Source organism: Ambystoma mexicanum, chromosome 1p (assembly GCF_040938575.1).
Source record: "Ambystoma mexicanum isolate Mex_15411 chromosome 1p, UKY_AmexF1_1, whole genome shotgun sequence".
NCBI lineage: Eukaryota > Metazoa > Chordata > Amphibia > Caudata > Ambystomatidae > Ambystoma > Ambystoma mexicanum.
Window position 1 is genome coordinate 1221569176 of NC_090921.1, and position 13658 is coordinate 1221582833.

At 45.2% G+C, this 13658-nt stretch overlaps 1 protein-coding gene across 1 annotated transcript in view; it reads left to right on the top strand.

Annotated features, from left to right (window-relative positions):
* LOC138537061 (IgGFc-binding protein-like) overlaps window positions 1–13658 on the top strand; it is a 198609-nt gene that overhangs the window by 102913 nt on the left and 82038 nt on the right. Inside the window, exons 23-24 of the mRNA XM_069641427.1 lie at window positions 5597–6189; window positions 11058–11631. Of these exons, the coding sequence (XP_069497528.1) occupies window positions 5597–6189; window positions 11058–11631 (1167 nt within the window). The remainder of the gene's footprint in view (window positions 1–5596; window positions 6190–11057; window positions 11632–13658) is intronic.

The window sequence follows — 13658 nt, forward strand, 5'->3', positions numbered from 1 at the left end:
TCAGATCCCATCCACTACGCCGGTGTACCCAAGCCGACAAGGCTGATTATAGGAGTGCAATGTGCTAGGTGCCCAAAAGCAGTAATGAGGCCTGAAGCTGTACCCAAAATGCACTACAGTGCACAATGCTTCCCGATAACAACCAGACAATTAGCTGCAGGGATCTCTCCAGATGCCCCTCTCCTTGTAGTTTCTGGAGGATACAGGAAAAGTTTGGCAACAGCTGGGGAGCAGTGAGGAGGAGTTGCAGGCCTATTGTATACTAAGCCTGGGTCTGGCACCATGGAGTTACCAAGATGACCATGGAGTCTTAGTTCTGTACATGCACCAACGCTCTGGGCAACATGTCAAATGACAGAAATCCATACAGTGTGTCCAGGCCCCAGGCTTGAGAGAAAGGATGTGTTGCCAGTGCCCCATTTCAAGATTCCAATTGAAGAACAGCAGTAGATGAGCTTGAAGATGTTAAGCAAACAGATCAACCCAAAGAGGGCCCTTCAGTTGGATGAGGCTGCAGAATACTGCAGGTGCCTATTGCCAATCCGTCGGATGCTGACAATACCATAACCACCAATCCACCATAGTGTTGGAGGTTCCAGGAATGAACATTGTGTGCACCTTGAGCTGGCGAGGAAGGTAAAACGTCCAAAAGGTCTTTGCCAGATCCAAAAGCCTTATGGTATGTGTGCCCCCTAGATTGTGATGTGCTGAGTCACAGCCCGATTTTCCATGAACAGCTTAATAGAGCACCGCCATCTGTCTTTTTATGAAGTATCGAAACCCATACAATCTGGCAAGAATCTCTAAACAGTTCATATGCCACAGAGAATCTGATTTGGAGCAACAACCTCCGGTGGAAACCCCACAGCAGCTTGCACCCCACCTGATGAGGCTTTTATTGGACTCTAAAACAAGACCAGGGGAAGTATTGAAAATTGCTGAGCCATTCCAGGCATAGAAATGATGTAGTCACCTATGCAACTCATCACGCATGTGAATAATGTCTCATCCACCTGGCGTATGCTGCACCTTTGCAGAGTTTTTGATTTACCAATCGCTGCAGGGCCCTGTAATGCAAGGGAGATAGATGTATAGCCTGGATTGAGGCCAACAGCAGGCCTATAATTCAGGCTATCCTCCAAATAGATACCCATGCTGTCAGGAAAGTTCTGCCCAATCTCTCTCTGGGGCCCTGCACCTTTGTCTATGGTAAGCATAGGGCAGCGAATACACAATCAATCATTAAATCGAGGAACTGAGGTTGGTGAGTGGGGGTGCATTTGGATTTCTCCCTGTTGACCAGGAAGCCTAATGATACCAAGAGATTGACCATCAGCTGAAGCTCCTGCCTCAGTAATTCTCTGAACTGTTCCATAGGTAGGATAAAGTCGAGGTCGATCAACTGCCTGACACTGTGTAACCTCATAAAACCGAGCATAGGCTGAAATCATTTTTAAAAAACCAAGTGCAGAAGACAATCCAAATAGCAAAGAAGAAACATGAAAACAGAGAAAATGCCTGTCATTGCGGGCAATAAGAATAGTTAAGGAAGCATCCTTGAGATCTAAACAAACTAATCAGTCGCCTGGCCTCATTCCGTCTTTTAACAGTCCAATCGCCTCCATCGTGAAGCGTCGATAGAGCACGAAAGTGTTGCAGTGAGCACAAATTGAACAATAGATGGAAGGAGTGATCTTTCTTGCAAACCATAAAGATATTGCTGAGGAAATTGGATGGGTGAGGATGGCAATGCTCTATAGCGCTCTTGTCCCACAACAGCGCCCACTCCCTGGTGACCACCTGTTCACATTTGTGGCTGAACAAAATTATAGACTGGCCTACAGGGAACTCTGGAGATTTCCTGGTAGACCTCTGCACCCTAGGCCCCTTTTGTGTGTGTTTTTCCAAATGTTCTCTAAAAATGTGTACTATGGGGCTAATTTGAACATTATTTCATGGGCTCCTTTTGGCACCCAGTCCACCCCTGCTTGTCCCACAAAGGAGCTCCCGGAAACTCTTTGTGGAACCCCTTGACTTACCTAAAATGCAGGGGTCAGTGGAGATAGTTCACCAATTGTCAAACAAATATTGAATCAGTCCTCCCACCGGGAGATGAAGTAGGGGAACTTGACACATCTACCAGGGAAATTGGCTTCCGACATTTCTTGTCAGCCTCTACATCCACGATGTTCACTCTTGAAACAAAAGGGGGCCCTACTTCTTTGGCCACCCATTTGTGCTCCATGAAAGCCTCCCTGCCTGGTGGTAAGATCAATTTGATGGCAACCAGCTGCTTCGTTCACAGGCAACTGCATCACCTCTAGACCAGCCTGCTCGACCAAAGACCTGGGGTTGAAAAAGGCTTTTCACTGCGTTAACGTTTAATTTTTATAGAACCATTGCCAAAGAGCACCTCCTATGTGTCCCATGAGTACGGTGCCGCAACACAAAAGGCCATTAACATCATCTCACTATTCCAATGTGTTCTATTTGCATCTGCTTCAAACCGTCACATTTGGGAATGATGGAAATATGCTGAATCTTCTCATATATTTTTTTAGATTCTAAAAAATCAAACTCTATCCACTGTGTCTCCCCACCTGTTGTGATGTACGTGTCATATTACTTATTTAGCATGGCACTGCACATGGCCAAAAACCTGTGCATAATATGTTCCTGTTTTAATTTTCCCTTTGTGAATCAGTTCAAATTAGTTGTACCCAAGGCAAACGTTCAATATATATTTCAGGTATTTTTTGTTATTTTGTGGCTTTGTAAATAAAACCATTTTAAAATGTAAGAACCATTGACTCTTCAGAAACATGAGGTAATCAAGCAAGGTATTTATCTCTTGAATGGTAGAAAGAATAGCCTTTAATTCTACCATAAGGCAAGCATTTTTTGTTTTTTACACATATGTTGCTCTTTAGCACCCTCTAGAACACAATGCACCTGTACAGGGAGGAGAGAAGAGAGAGGTGGTGTTGAAAAACTGAATTCGGATGACATGGTTACTGGAAATATCAGCATTATTTGGTACCATCACAGATTGTTATTTGCTTGCCCTTCCCCTTACTTGCCCTTCCACTTAACTTTTTCGGTCTAGTCCTTTGTTTTAGTCCATCATCATAGCCCCTCTCCTTTGTCCTTCTACTTCACCATAATCGTTTTCCTTTCTCATAGTCCTTCATCATAGCCAGTATCCTTTGTGATTGTGTCTTTATTATTTTAAAATTGGTATAGCATATGCAGAAGTAATAGAGAAAGACTGTATTACATTAAAATATACACAGATTTAATGTACGTACATGCTAATATTTCTCCTGCATTTAAACCTTCCCCTTGGGCATAGTCCTCCACATCATCCCTTGTCCCCAGTCCTTATAATTTAATTAAGTCTTTCTTCCTGGCATTTGTTTTATTCAAGTCACTCTGCAGCATCCCAGTACTTCATCTTCATCCTAGTCTTCCTCCTTTAGCAGATGTTCTGCCTCAAGATCCTTATACTTCCCCTTATTCATTATCCTTGACATAGTTATTTATTCTAGTCCTATTCTTTCTTCTACTTCCTCCAAATCCGTATGTCTTTGTCATAGTCCTTGCTCCGTCATCTAGTCCTTCAACCTAGTCCTTCGTCACAGTCAATCACCCTCTTACTATTCCTACTTGGTGCAAATGCTTAGTCCTAGTCCTCCTTCTTCCTAATGCTTCTACTTAACTGAGTCCGTCTGGTTCATCCTACTTCTTTCTCTTAGTCCTTCGCTAGACTACGAATCCTCCATATTATTTTGAGTTCCTCATCCTAACCCTTAGAGGTAGTTCTTCAATCTAGTCCTTCTCTTTTGTTGTCCTGGTTCTTGTCCTTCTCCTTCTTCCTATTTCATCATCCTAGTCATTCCCATGTGTCCTAGTTGATTTTCATTGTCCTTCTACTTTTTCTCAATCCTAAGTCCTTGTTCTTCATCCTAGTCTTTCACCTTCATCATAGTTGTTCATCCTTGTCCTTCATCCTCTGTCTCATACTTCATCCCAGTGCTTAGTCCTGTACATCCTCTTTAATGTTGCCCCTTCTTTTGTCAAGTACTTGTTCCTTTGTCCTAGTACTCCTTTATCCTAGCCCTCTTCATCGTGTATTCCTCAGTTCTAGCCATTTTCATTTATGTAGTTCGTCACCTTCACCTAGTCCATCAACCTTATCTGCTTCTTACATTTTAGTCCTATTGCTTCATCCTAGTCAGCCTGTCCCACAGGCACAAATTCATGTAGAGTTTATAAGGGCATAGGATGCTAAAAAGCATGTATGAGACTTTCACTCCATTATGTTGAAACATGAACCCCCTCAGCTTGCACGTGGATCTGCATGTATTTCTATATCTTGCAACTGAAAGCCCTGCTTGGTTGGATGATATGTATGGAAGTAAATCTCTGTAATTAATCAAGAAACTTGCAGGCAATGATTGGAGAAAGGCAGCTGCTTAATATGTCCTAAATAGTAAGTCATGAATGCTGCTCAAATATTTCTCAGCAAGAAATTGACATATAGGGACACATTATGGGTCCGCACTAACCGTGCCATTGATACCGGCGGGCTGCCGCCGGACCCGTAAATATTTACTGGCGCCTGACTTCCCGGTAACAACCCCGGGTGGACCGGAAAGTCAGACACCAGTAAATTGTAAGTCACCATAATGAATGGCGACCACCGAAGCACCGGCACGGTGCTTCCATGAAAATTCTTCGGGCGGGTGCTTTCCCACCCAGCAGGTCTTAGCTGCCGGGCGGGTGGGTACGGCAGAATTGTAGTGTGCCAGTCCGGAACCAACAGTGCCGGTAAGCTTGCCGCCACCGTTGTTTCCAGACCGGCACACTTATGAGGCCCATAGTCTTCACAACTTTGAATCATCCTTACATCAGATATAAATAGCATGTACATGTGAATGTTGATGCTCTCTATCAATGGACGTGACTGGCAAACTGATCCCTGGTCCAGCATAATATCCCCACCTTGCTGCTCACAATCGATGTCAAGCCGTGCACGCCCCCCTAGAAGTGCACGCCCCCCTACACACGCTTCCATGTATTAAGTATGTCTGAATCCTATTTTAGAGTGGTACAGACCTGTGCTTTGGCCTTGTAGTAAGCAGATTGTTAAGGTCTTAAAAAATAAACTATGGCCTTCTGTAAATGAGAGACCAAGCTTTGTTTTTAGTATTATTGGTGATCCGTACTGGAGGATTAAGAAATCAAAACCGTTGTATGGACCTTAATAGCAGGCTTTATAAATTGCAGGCTTTGCGCATCAGTTAGTGATTATAATTATTAGAAACATTGACTTCTGTCAGGAGGGATGAAATGCTCATGCATATTAGTGATGTGGTGACGGGTCTTTCTGCCTGCATGACCTTTGAGCTGGGCCTTTTTCTTTATGCAGCCAACATATATTCATGCTTATTAAAATATAATGGAATGAACTACTGCGAAAACCCAAACTATTGACTTTGCCAATGTGGGTTCTCATGTGTCACTAGCTGTGCACAGAACACATACATAACAATAGTTAACATATGATTCAATAATGTTATTTTCATTCCCGCAGGTGACAACTGCCCTGAGAATAGTCACTATGAGCTGTTTGGCACCGGCTGCCCTGGAACCTGTGCCAACCTCCATCAAAATGCCACCTGCACAACAGAAAACGCAGACGGATGCTTCTGTGATGAAGGATACGCACTTCAGGCCGGTTCCTGTGTACCCGTGAGTCAGTGCGGCTGCACCATGAATGGAGTGTACTACAACCTGGGTGACGAAGCCTTCCTAACAGACACCTGCAGCCAGAAGTGCACCTGCATTGCCCAGCAGATGGTGTGTGAAGCCCACACATGCGCCACACTGGAGGAGTGCAAAGTCTTGAATGGAATCAGGAAGTGCTACCCGGTAGACAGCGGCATCTGCTGGGCCTCCGGGGATCTGCACTACCACACCTTTGATGGAGTCTCCTTCGACTACCAGGGGACCTGCAAGTACACCCTCAGCAAGACCAGCAGCACCAGCGAAAGCCTAATTAGTTTTAGAGTCATGGTGCAGAATGAGCACAGGTGGTCCCCTGCAGTGGCTAGGACACGATTGGTGGAAGTAGATGTCTATGGGGAGCAGATTTCCATAGAGAGTGGAGACTACGGCAGAGTTCAGGTGAGGGGTACATGTTTGACAATCATTCTCTCCATTTGTGCCAATCATGATCAAATGTGGTGATTCTTACAGCCCGATTCATGGAAATATTGGCGTGTTAAACAGGGATGTGCATACCCTGCTGCCAGCAAATCCCCATTCGTCAAACAGGGATTTGCGCCAGAATGGCACACAAACCCTGTTTTACACGCAAATAATTCTATGAATCAGGGCCATGGTGTGAAAAATACAATTGATTATGAAAGGTTGGGTGGAGAAGTAATTTCCACCTGTGAGTATACAGTGCTATATTAAAGACATAAAGACGTCTGTGGAAGGGACATTGAGCAAATTGTGTCAAAACTGAACCAGAATTCACCAGTACGGGTAGATACTCGACTTTAACTACACCCCACATCCACTATTCAGATCCTCACACACGCATGTAAGAATCAGATATGACATCTTTGGTCCCATTATATTTAATGCCGCCATAATCCAATGATAACGCAATTTTTCTTGCCTCTTATTAAATGTGTTATTAAGAAATATGATATGAGGAGTAGGACCACGATCACCCGCAGGACTTTTTAAAAATTCAATTCTGAAGCTGGGCAGGTGAATACTTTGATTATGAAACTTACATTATGGCCCTGTTTATTTACATTTGTTCATATGTAGTTCTTATGTAGTAGCATGGACCAGGCAGCACATGGGATCCAAGAAATTGGAACTAATAAATAGATTTTTTTTAAAAAGATATAGATGAGGGCTCTCACAAAGGACGAGTAAGAGATGGTGGGAGCACACCAGCTATGAATGAGTGTGCAGAGGTTAAGCAGGCATCATGACAATAGAGAGTGCTGTGCGTAGGTCTAACAGTACCGGTCAATGAGCCTGCAGGCCATATGAAATTGAGCACAGATTGCTGTTTGAATGTTCTAGGAAGTCTGGCTTCCCAGTCACCAACAGTGCACAGGAACATTAATGCTTTGCTATTAAAAATGCCATGCAACAATGAAAACATGTCCAACTGGCTGCACAATGTAGACCATTGTAGACACTTAATAATATTAAAGTAAAGCATGCCAGGCCACATTTAGACATAACTAGACAGGTTGCACCAATATGCCAGTCGAAGCAATAACTCTCAACAAGACGAGAACACACATTTAAGGCCGCGTTTCTGTTGCGTCTAAAAACATGCCGAAATTCTTTAAAATCTGCAAGTAACTGGTCAATTCTGTTGCAGGCTTTACCTCTCCTGTTCCCTCCCTTGCCCTCTGTATTGCTCTTTTCTCTCACTTCTCTGCTAAAACTCAGGACATCCTTCCCTCCATCTCCTCTTCCTCTCCCTCTTCCTCTCTCGGCCCCCCTTTGGCCATCTCTACTTCTCTTCCTCCTTTCCCCTCTTTCTCTCTGACAATATCTGATGAGATTTCTAGACAAGTCCGATCTATGAAAGTGTTGTCCAAACAGGTGCTCCCCTACTCAATCAAGGACCATATTGACACGCTCGCTCCAGCCTTGGCCGATTTCTGTAATCACTTTTTCACCACTGGAACGTTCCCCTATCCCCTTAAGCACTCCGTTTTGCACCCACTCCTCACAAAGCCGCCTGCCTGTCCTGTCTGCCCGGCAAACTATCACCCAATCTCCATCACCCCTTTCCTGGGCAAACTGTTAGAAAAACTGGCCATCTCCCATCTTACTCTAAACACTGAATCTGTTGGTTGTCTCCATGACCATCAGTCTGGCTTCAGAGCTGTCAGAAGCACGGAAATTACTTTCCTGAACACCTGTGAAGATCTGCTCTCTAACTTTGATTACAGCATTCCTTCTGTCCTCATCCTCCTTGTTATTTCCTCTGCTTTCAACACGGTCAACCACACCATCCTAATCAATTGACTCCATGAGAACCTGGGCAGCATGGATAAGGCACTTGAGTGACTGACCTCCTTCCTCTTGGTCCGCCCCTCCCAGGTGCAACTTGGTTCCTTTCTCTCTGCCACATCTCTCTATACATGTGGTGTTCCCCAGAGCTCCATCCTCTCACCCTAGCATTTCAACCTCTCCTTGGCTGCTTCTGCTCAACTGATCTCTACCTTCTACTCTTATGCTGATGACACTCAGCTTCCCTTCAGGCTCCCCTAAGACTCCTCTCCTCTCTCGCTCTCTCTCATTCCTGACTGTCTATCTGTGATTCAGTATTGGTGTGCCTCCAACGATCTCTCCATTAATGCCAGTAAGATGGAGATCCTTCTCATTGGGACCCCTGCCACGGCTTTGCCCCTCGCATTCTGGTGGCCCGCCTTGGACCCTTTTCCTTTGCCTTCCTGCGAGGCAAAAAACGTCATCATCTTCGGCTCCATTCTCTCTTTCGCTCCTCGGACGTTGCCAAGAATTCCCACTACCAGCTGCTCCTCCTCAAAGGCACTCTTCCCTTTCTCACATTCCCTCTGAAGCTCACTGTCTCCAGAGCCCTGGTTCTCTCTAGGCTGGACTAATGCAACAGCCTCTTTCTCAACCTGCCTTCCTCTACTCTCCGCCCTCTGTTACTAATTCAGAACAGGACAACGAGACTTATCCTTTGCCGCAAGCCCAGGAATCGTATCTCTCCAGCCCTGAAATCTCTCCACTGGATCCCAGTTGCTGCAAGGATCAAGTTCAAGACCCTTTGCATTGTCCACAAAGCTTTCTGGGCCCGGGCCTACACTACATCCAACACTCTCTTCCAAAATACCCTCCTTCTCAAGACTTTTGCTCAGCTACCTCCAACTCTCTAAGGGTTAGACGTTTCTCCAGGCAGAGAGTGGGGGGGGATTAGATCTCTCTCCTCTGCAGGTGCCTCCCTCTGGAAAGGCCTCCCTGCCCCTCTCAAACTTGAGCCGGACAACCTGAAGATCCGGAAGCAGCTCAAAACTTTCCTCTTCACCTCTGCTTTCTCTCTCTCCCTCCCGTGCTGGCCTATCTGTCTAGTGAACTGACTGGTTGCTTGGCTACCCTCTGAGTCTCACTGAGTCCAGACTCTTCCTTGATCCATCACCCCTGCACTGCCTCTGGGCCTACCAGGCACTTAGGGTCTGTAACGGTAACCTTACAGTCCCTTGTTCTCCTCGCACTAGCCAGAGCCACGCTGCCCTTGCTGTACTTACTCAGAGCATTGCTGCCATGTTTTTCCCTCCCCTCTCCCTTGCACTTCCCCCCGCCCTTTCCTCTTGCACTTCTCGTTCTCGCACCTGCACAATCTGAATGACACACGGGCTAGTAAGATCATTTGTCTTGTCCTCCCTCTATCTTCCCTCCCTTCTCTTGTCGCGGCTAGAAACACTTGTGTACAAGCGCGTTATAAATTACTTGTATCATATCATTTTATCACAGATGCCCAGAAAAATATACCATGACGCAGTAAGAAAAGGCTAGTCTGGCAGCACCCAAATGCCAGTCTAGCCAGGTAATTACATGACATGGACAACCATTATGATTTGTCACACAATCCCCCACACACATCCCCTCTCCCTCCCACCTCTACCCCAACCTCCATAATCATCTCATTGGCCCAGAATTACCTCCACGTCCCTTTTCCTTGTCCCAGAGCTTACGTATGAGGCTACTTGCCTCACAGGTAAGTACTGGGATGAGGAAGAGTGGGACTAGGAGTAATGAAGATTGCAAGTAGCTAAGTAACATTCCCTCCATGTACCTCTACCTCATCCCAGTACTTGTGTATGAAGCAGAGTGCCTCATACACAAGTACTGGGACGAAGGAGAATATGGCCATGAGTAATGAAGATTGCCAATAAGTAATCAAGGCAATAAACACAATTAGTGGTGCAACACAATTGCATTTACTGGGATTCAGCACTCCCTGCCCCCCACACCCTGAAACGTTGGGCTTTGTTGACTTGACCTGGCTGTCCTTCAGAGCAGTTGCCGGACAGAACAGGACACAGATGTTAAACGGCACCTGGGTTTTGCTGTTAACAAGAGCCCAGCAAGTACTAACATAAATGATTTCACTTTTAATACCTGCATTAAAATGCCACATTTTTTAGGCAATTGAAATCGTGATGTGGGTTTAGTACTTGCATGCCAGGGGAGTGATTGGATGGGTAGATAGGGAACAGGCGACCACTCATTCTCGCAGCAGTCCATAAGTGGGAGCTTTGAACCTTAAAGAAGAGAGTTAACGGCTTGTATCATTGAAGCTGCACTAGAATAGTCTCATTAAAATGCATAAAGAAATTAGATGCCCCACACAAATAAGCTACCCCTCCCCCACCGCCCATGAAGTTAGTGCCTCTCCCAACATTTGAAGGGTTAACCCCACCGAAATGTAGGTTTTGTTGCACCCCTGAACGCAAGCAGACACACCATTCACCATATACACACATGCACACCCAGCCATCCATACATTTAAGTGTGCACCCTTTCACCATACACGCACACAGGCACACGTCATGGGGTTGACATGGAGGCCTCCAGCCTATGGTCTTCCACGGCATGGGCTGGGGGGGTCCCTCAGCCTTCAAAAAGAAAGTTTATTTTTTTAGTCACTCTGCCTTCATAAAGACATTATTTCGTTATGAATGCAGAGTGAAATCAAAAAGAAAAAAATATTTTTTTTGGGAGAAACAATATATATTTGTTTCTCTCCAAGTGAGCCCCCCTCCAAGGACATGTGCTGTTGGGGCGGCACCGCAGGGGCTGCGGGGGTCCCCACTATGCCAGAGAAGAGAATGTCAGGTAGTCACAACACATCGTGAGCAATATTTTCTTTAAATCTGAGAACTAAACTTTACAGGATGCGCTTCAATAATTTGAAAAGTGTGTTAAAGGAATTATTCCAAAATGGAATGTCTGTTTTAAATGTTTTTTTCTCCTTTTAGATCAATGGCTCGCAGTTTCTTCTTCCGATATCCCTGCAGTCTGGAAAGCTGCATGTGTATTACAGCGGCTCCTCTGCAGTTGTTAAGGCAGATTTCGGCCTTATTGTGTCCTTCGACTGGTCCTACCATGTATCTGTCCAGGTCCCAGCAGCTTACTCTGGCTCTCTTGACGGCCTTTGTGGAAACTTCAATGGAAACAAGAGTGATGATCTCAGGATTCCTGATGGCTCCCTGGTGAGCAACGCGGTCACGTTTGGAAACAGCTGGCGGGAAGACAACGATGACTCTGATTTTCACTGCGTAGACACTGACAACCCACCTGTGTGCGGTGAAAGTGTGGTGGCCCAGTATAGCACTCAGAACCAGTGTGGGATCATGAAAGATCCTGCAGGGCCTTTTAGAGATTGCACAAACACTGACACCGAATCGTACTTTAAGGACTGTGTCTTTGACATGTGTGCAACAGACAGTGACCGGCATACTCTCTGCAAAAGTCTTGAAAATTATGCACATCAGTGCCAAAAACGCGGCATTTCAATCCGGCCATGGAGGAATCACACTGGGACTGAATGTGGTAAGTCACATTATTTTCTGCTAGTAAACATGATAGGTTGAATTTTGATTCTTGAGGTAAGAAATTGACCAGCAACATGATGCTATAGGATACCCTTCAATAGCAAGACAATGAACGCAGCACCCAATTTCCTAAACATCTGCCAATAAATCCGTGATTATTTAAATGTCCAAACGTAGTTCCTCTACAGGTCTTACTATCACCATTGTTCTATGTGTCTGCACTGTTTCACTGAATATTAAATATGTGGATTTTCTCTGTTCACTGAACAATAATGTGGAGATCTAGGCTATGACACGGTTGCAATATACCACAGATCAACACCAGTTTGAATTGTAAAAGCCTTAAGGTTGTGGGTGCAAAACAATTGTGTTTGCAACTGAGCCGGCCTTCTTTTATCTGGGATTTGATACTATCATCTGATGTAAATTGGTGTTAGGAAAGATTGTCTTTTTGATATGTATCTTACATTGACATCAATGCAACCCCAAACTAATAGGTATGGCTTCAACCCTGGCTGCCTCTGGAGGTAAGTGAAGCCTTGGTACTTTACTAGCCTTGTTCTACTCACTTTATTTTGGGGGACACTGGTAAGCCCTTATGGTTACCAGCACATGTGGACTCTACCCCCTATGAGAGGTTCTTGTGTTGTTTCTCTGTGGCATACGTTGAGGGCACTATGTCTCCCTCTTTATTTTCATCTAGTCACATTTTTGTTAGCTTCATGAAGCTTCTATGATGAGCTGGTGGATGCGGAAGAAGTTCTACTGATGTTTACTTGGTATCCGCATGCATGTGTTTTTTTTACAGCATAATGTCACTTTATGAACAAACCATGTACTCAAAATGGAAGCAGCATGTGGAATTTGCCCTGTACCTCAGTCTTCTTGTTCTTCAGCCTTCCTCCCCTTCTCAAGTTAGGAATTGCCATATAAGGCATTCCCATGGGCGGAATCCTGCTTGGACTCCAAACAAAAGTGGAAATAAGTGGAAATTCACTTTACATGTGGGATGGGACAGCCTTGTCCGGATCCACATTCCAGCCAAGAGATGTCTGTTGTTTGACAGATCTGAGGCCAGATGCTGTCCATTATAAGATATCCCTAGTCTGTATGAATGCTGCATAGCCTTGCCATTGGACATCTTGGGCAGCCCCCAGATTGAATTTGTCACAAGAAAGAGGGTCAGACAGCTGTTCATTAAATCCTGGATTGGTGCCGAGACCCAGACGAAGAGATGCACTATGTGTCCCTTTTCCTTTACTCTAGGAACATTTTTGTTAACTTCATGATGTCCTTGGGATGGGCTGGTGGCAGCGGTTGAAGTTCTAATCATTTGTTCTTGGTACCTTCATGCATATTTATTTTTTACTGCATAATGCCACTTTAAGGACCATGTACTCAAAATGGAAACAACCATGTGGTTTTTGGCCCTGTACTTCAGTAATGTTCTTTGGCCTTTTTCATGCCTTCTCAAGTCAGGAATTGCCATATAAGGCATTTGCTTTGGCAAAATGCTTGGACTCTGAGCAAAAGTAGAAATAAGTGTAGCTTGGCTGAATTTGGGGGACAGTACAGATTTGCCTGAATCCAAATTCTAGCCAAGGGATGTCTGTTGCTCAGCAGACGTGAGGCCAGATACATGTTTGAATGCCGCGAGTCTTTGGCATTAGACTTCTTGGGCAGCCCCCAGCTGTTCACCAGTTCCTGGATTGGAGCCGAGACCCAGATGAAGAGATGCGCTCTGCTGAAGAGTCCTGTATCTGTGCTTTCCCACCACCATGTGTCTCACCTGCTGCCCCTGATTGGGGTGAACTTTGCTGCTACCTTTCTCTGCCACATCCTGGGGGCCTTCTCTCACCATGTAATCTGCTGTGACTTGAAGTGCCTGAGTCATTCTATTGGAGAATGCTTGGAACCACCCCATCAGAGTGCCAAAGCACCACCTAGATGGAAATAATCTAGAACCGAATTCAGGCACTGCACTCAACGCCGCTGGACCCCTGAAATTGAACCAATAGCAGATGT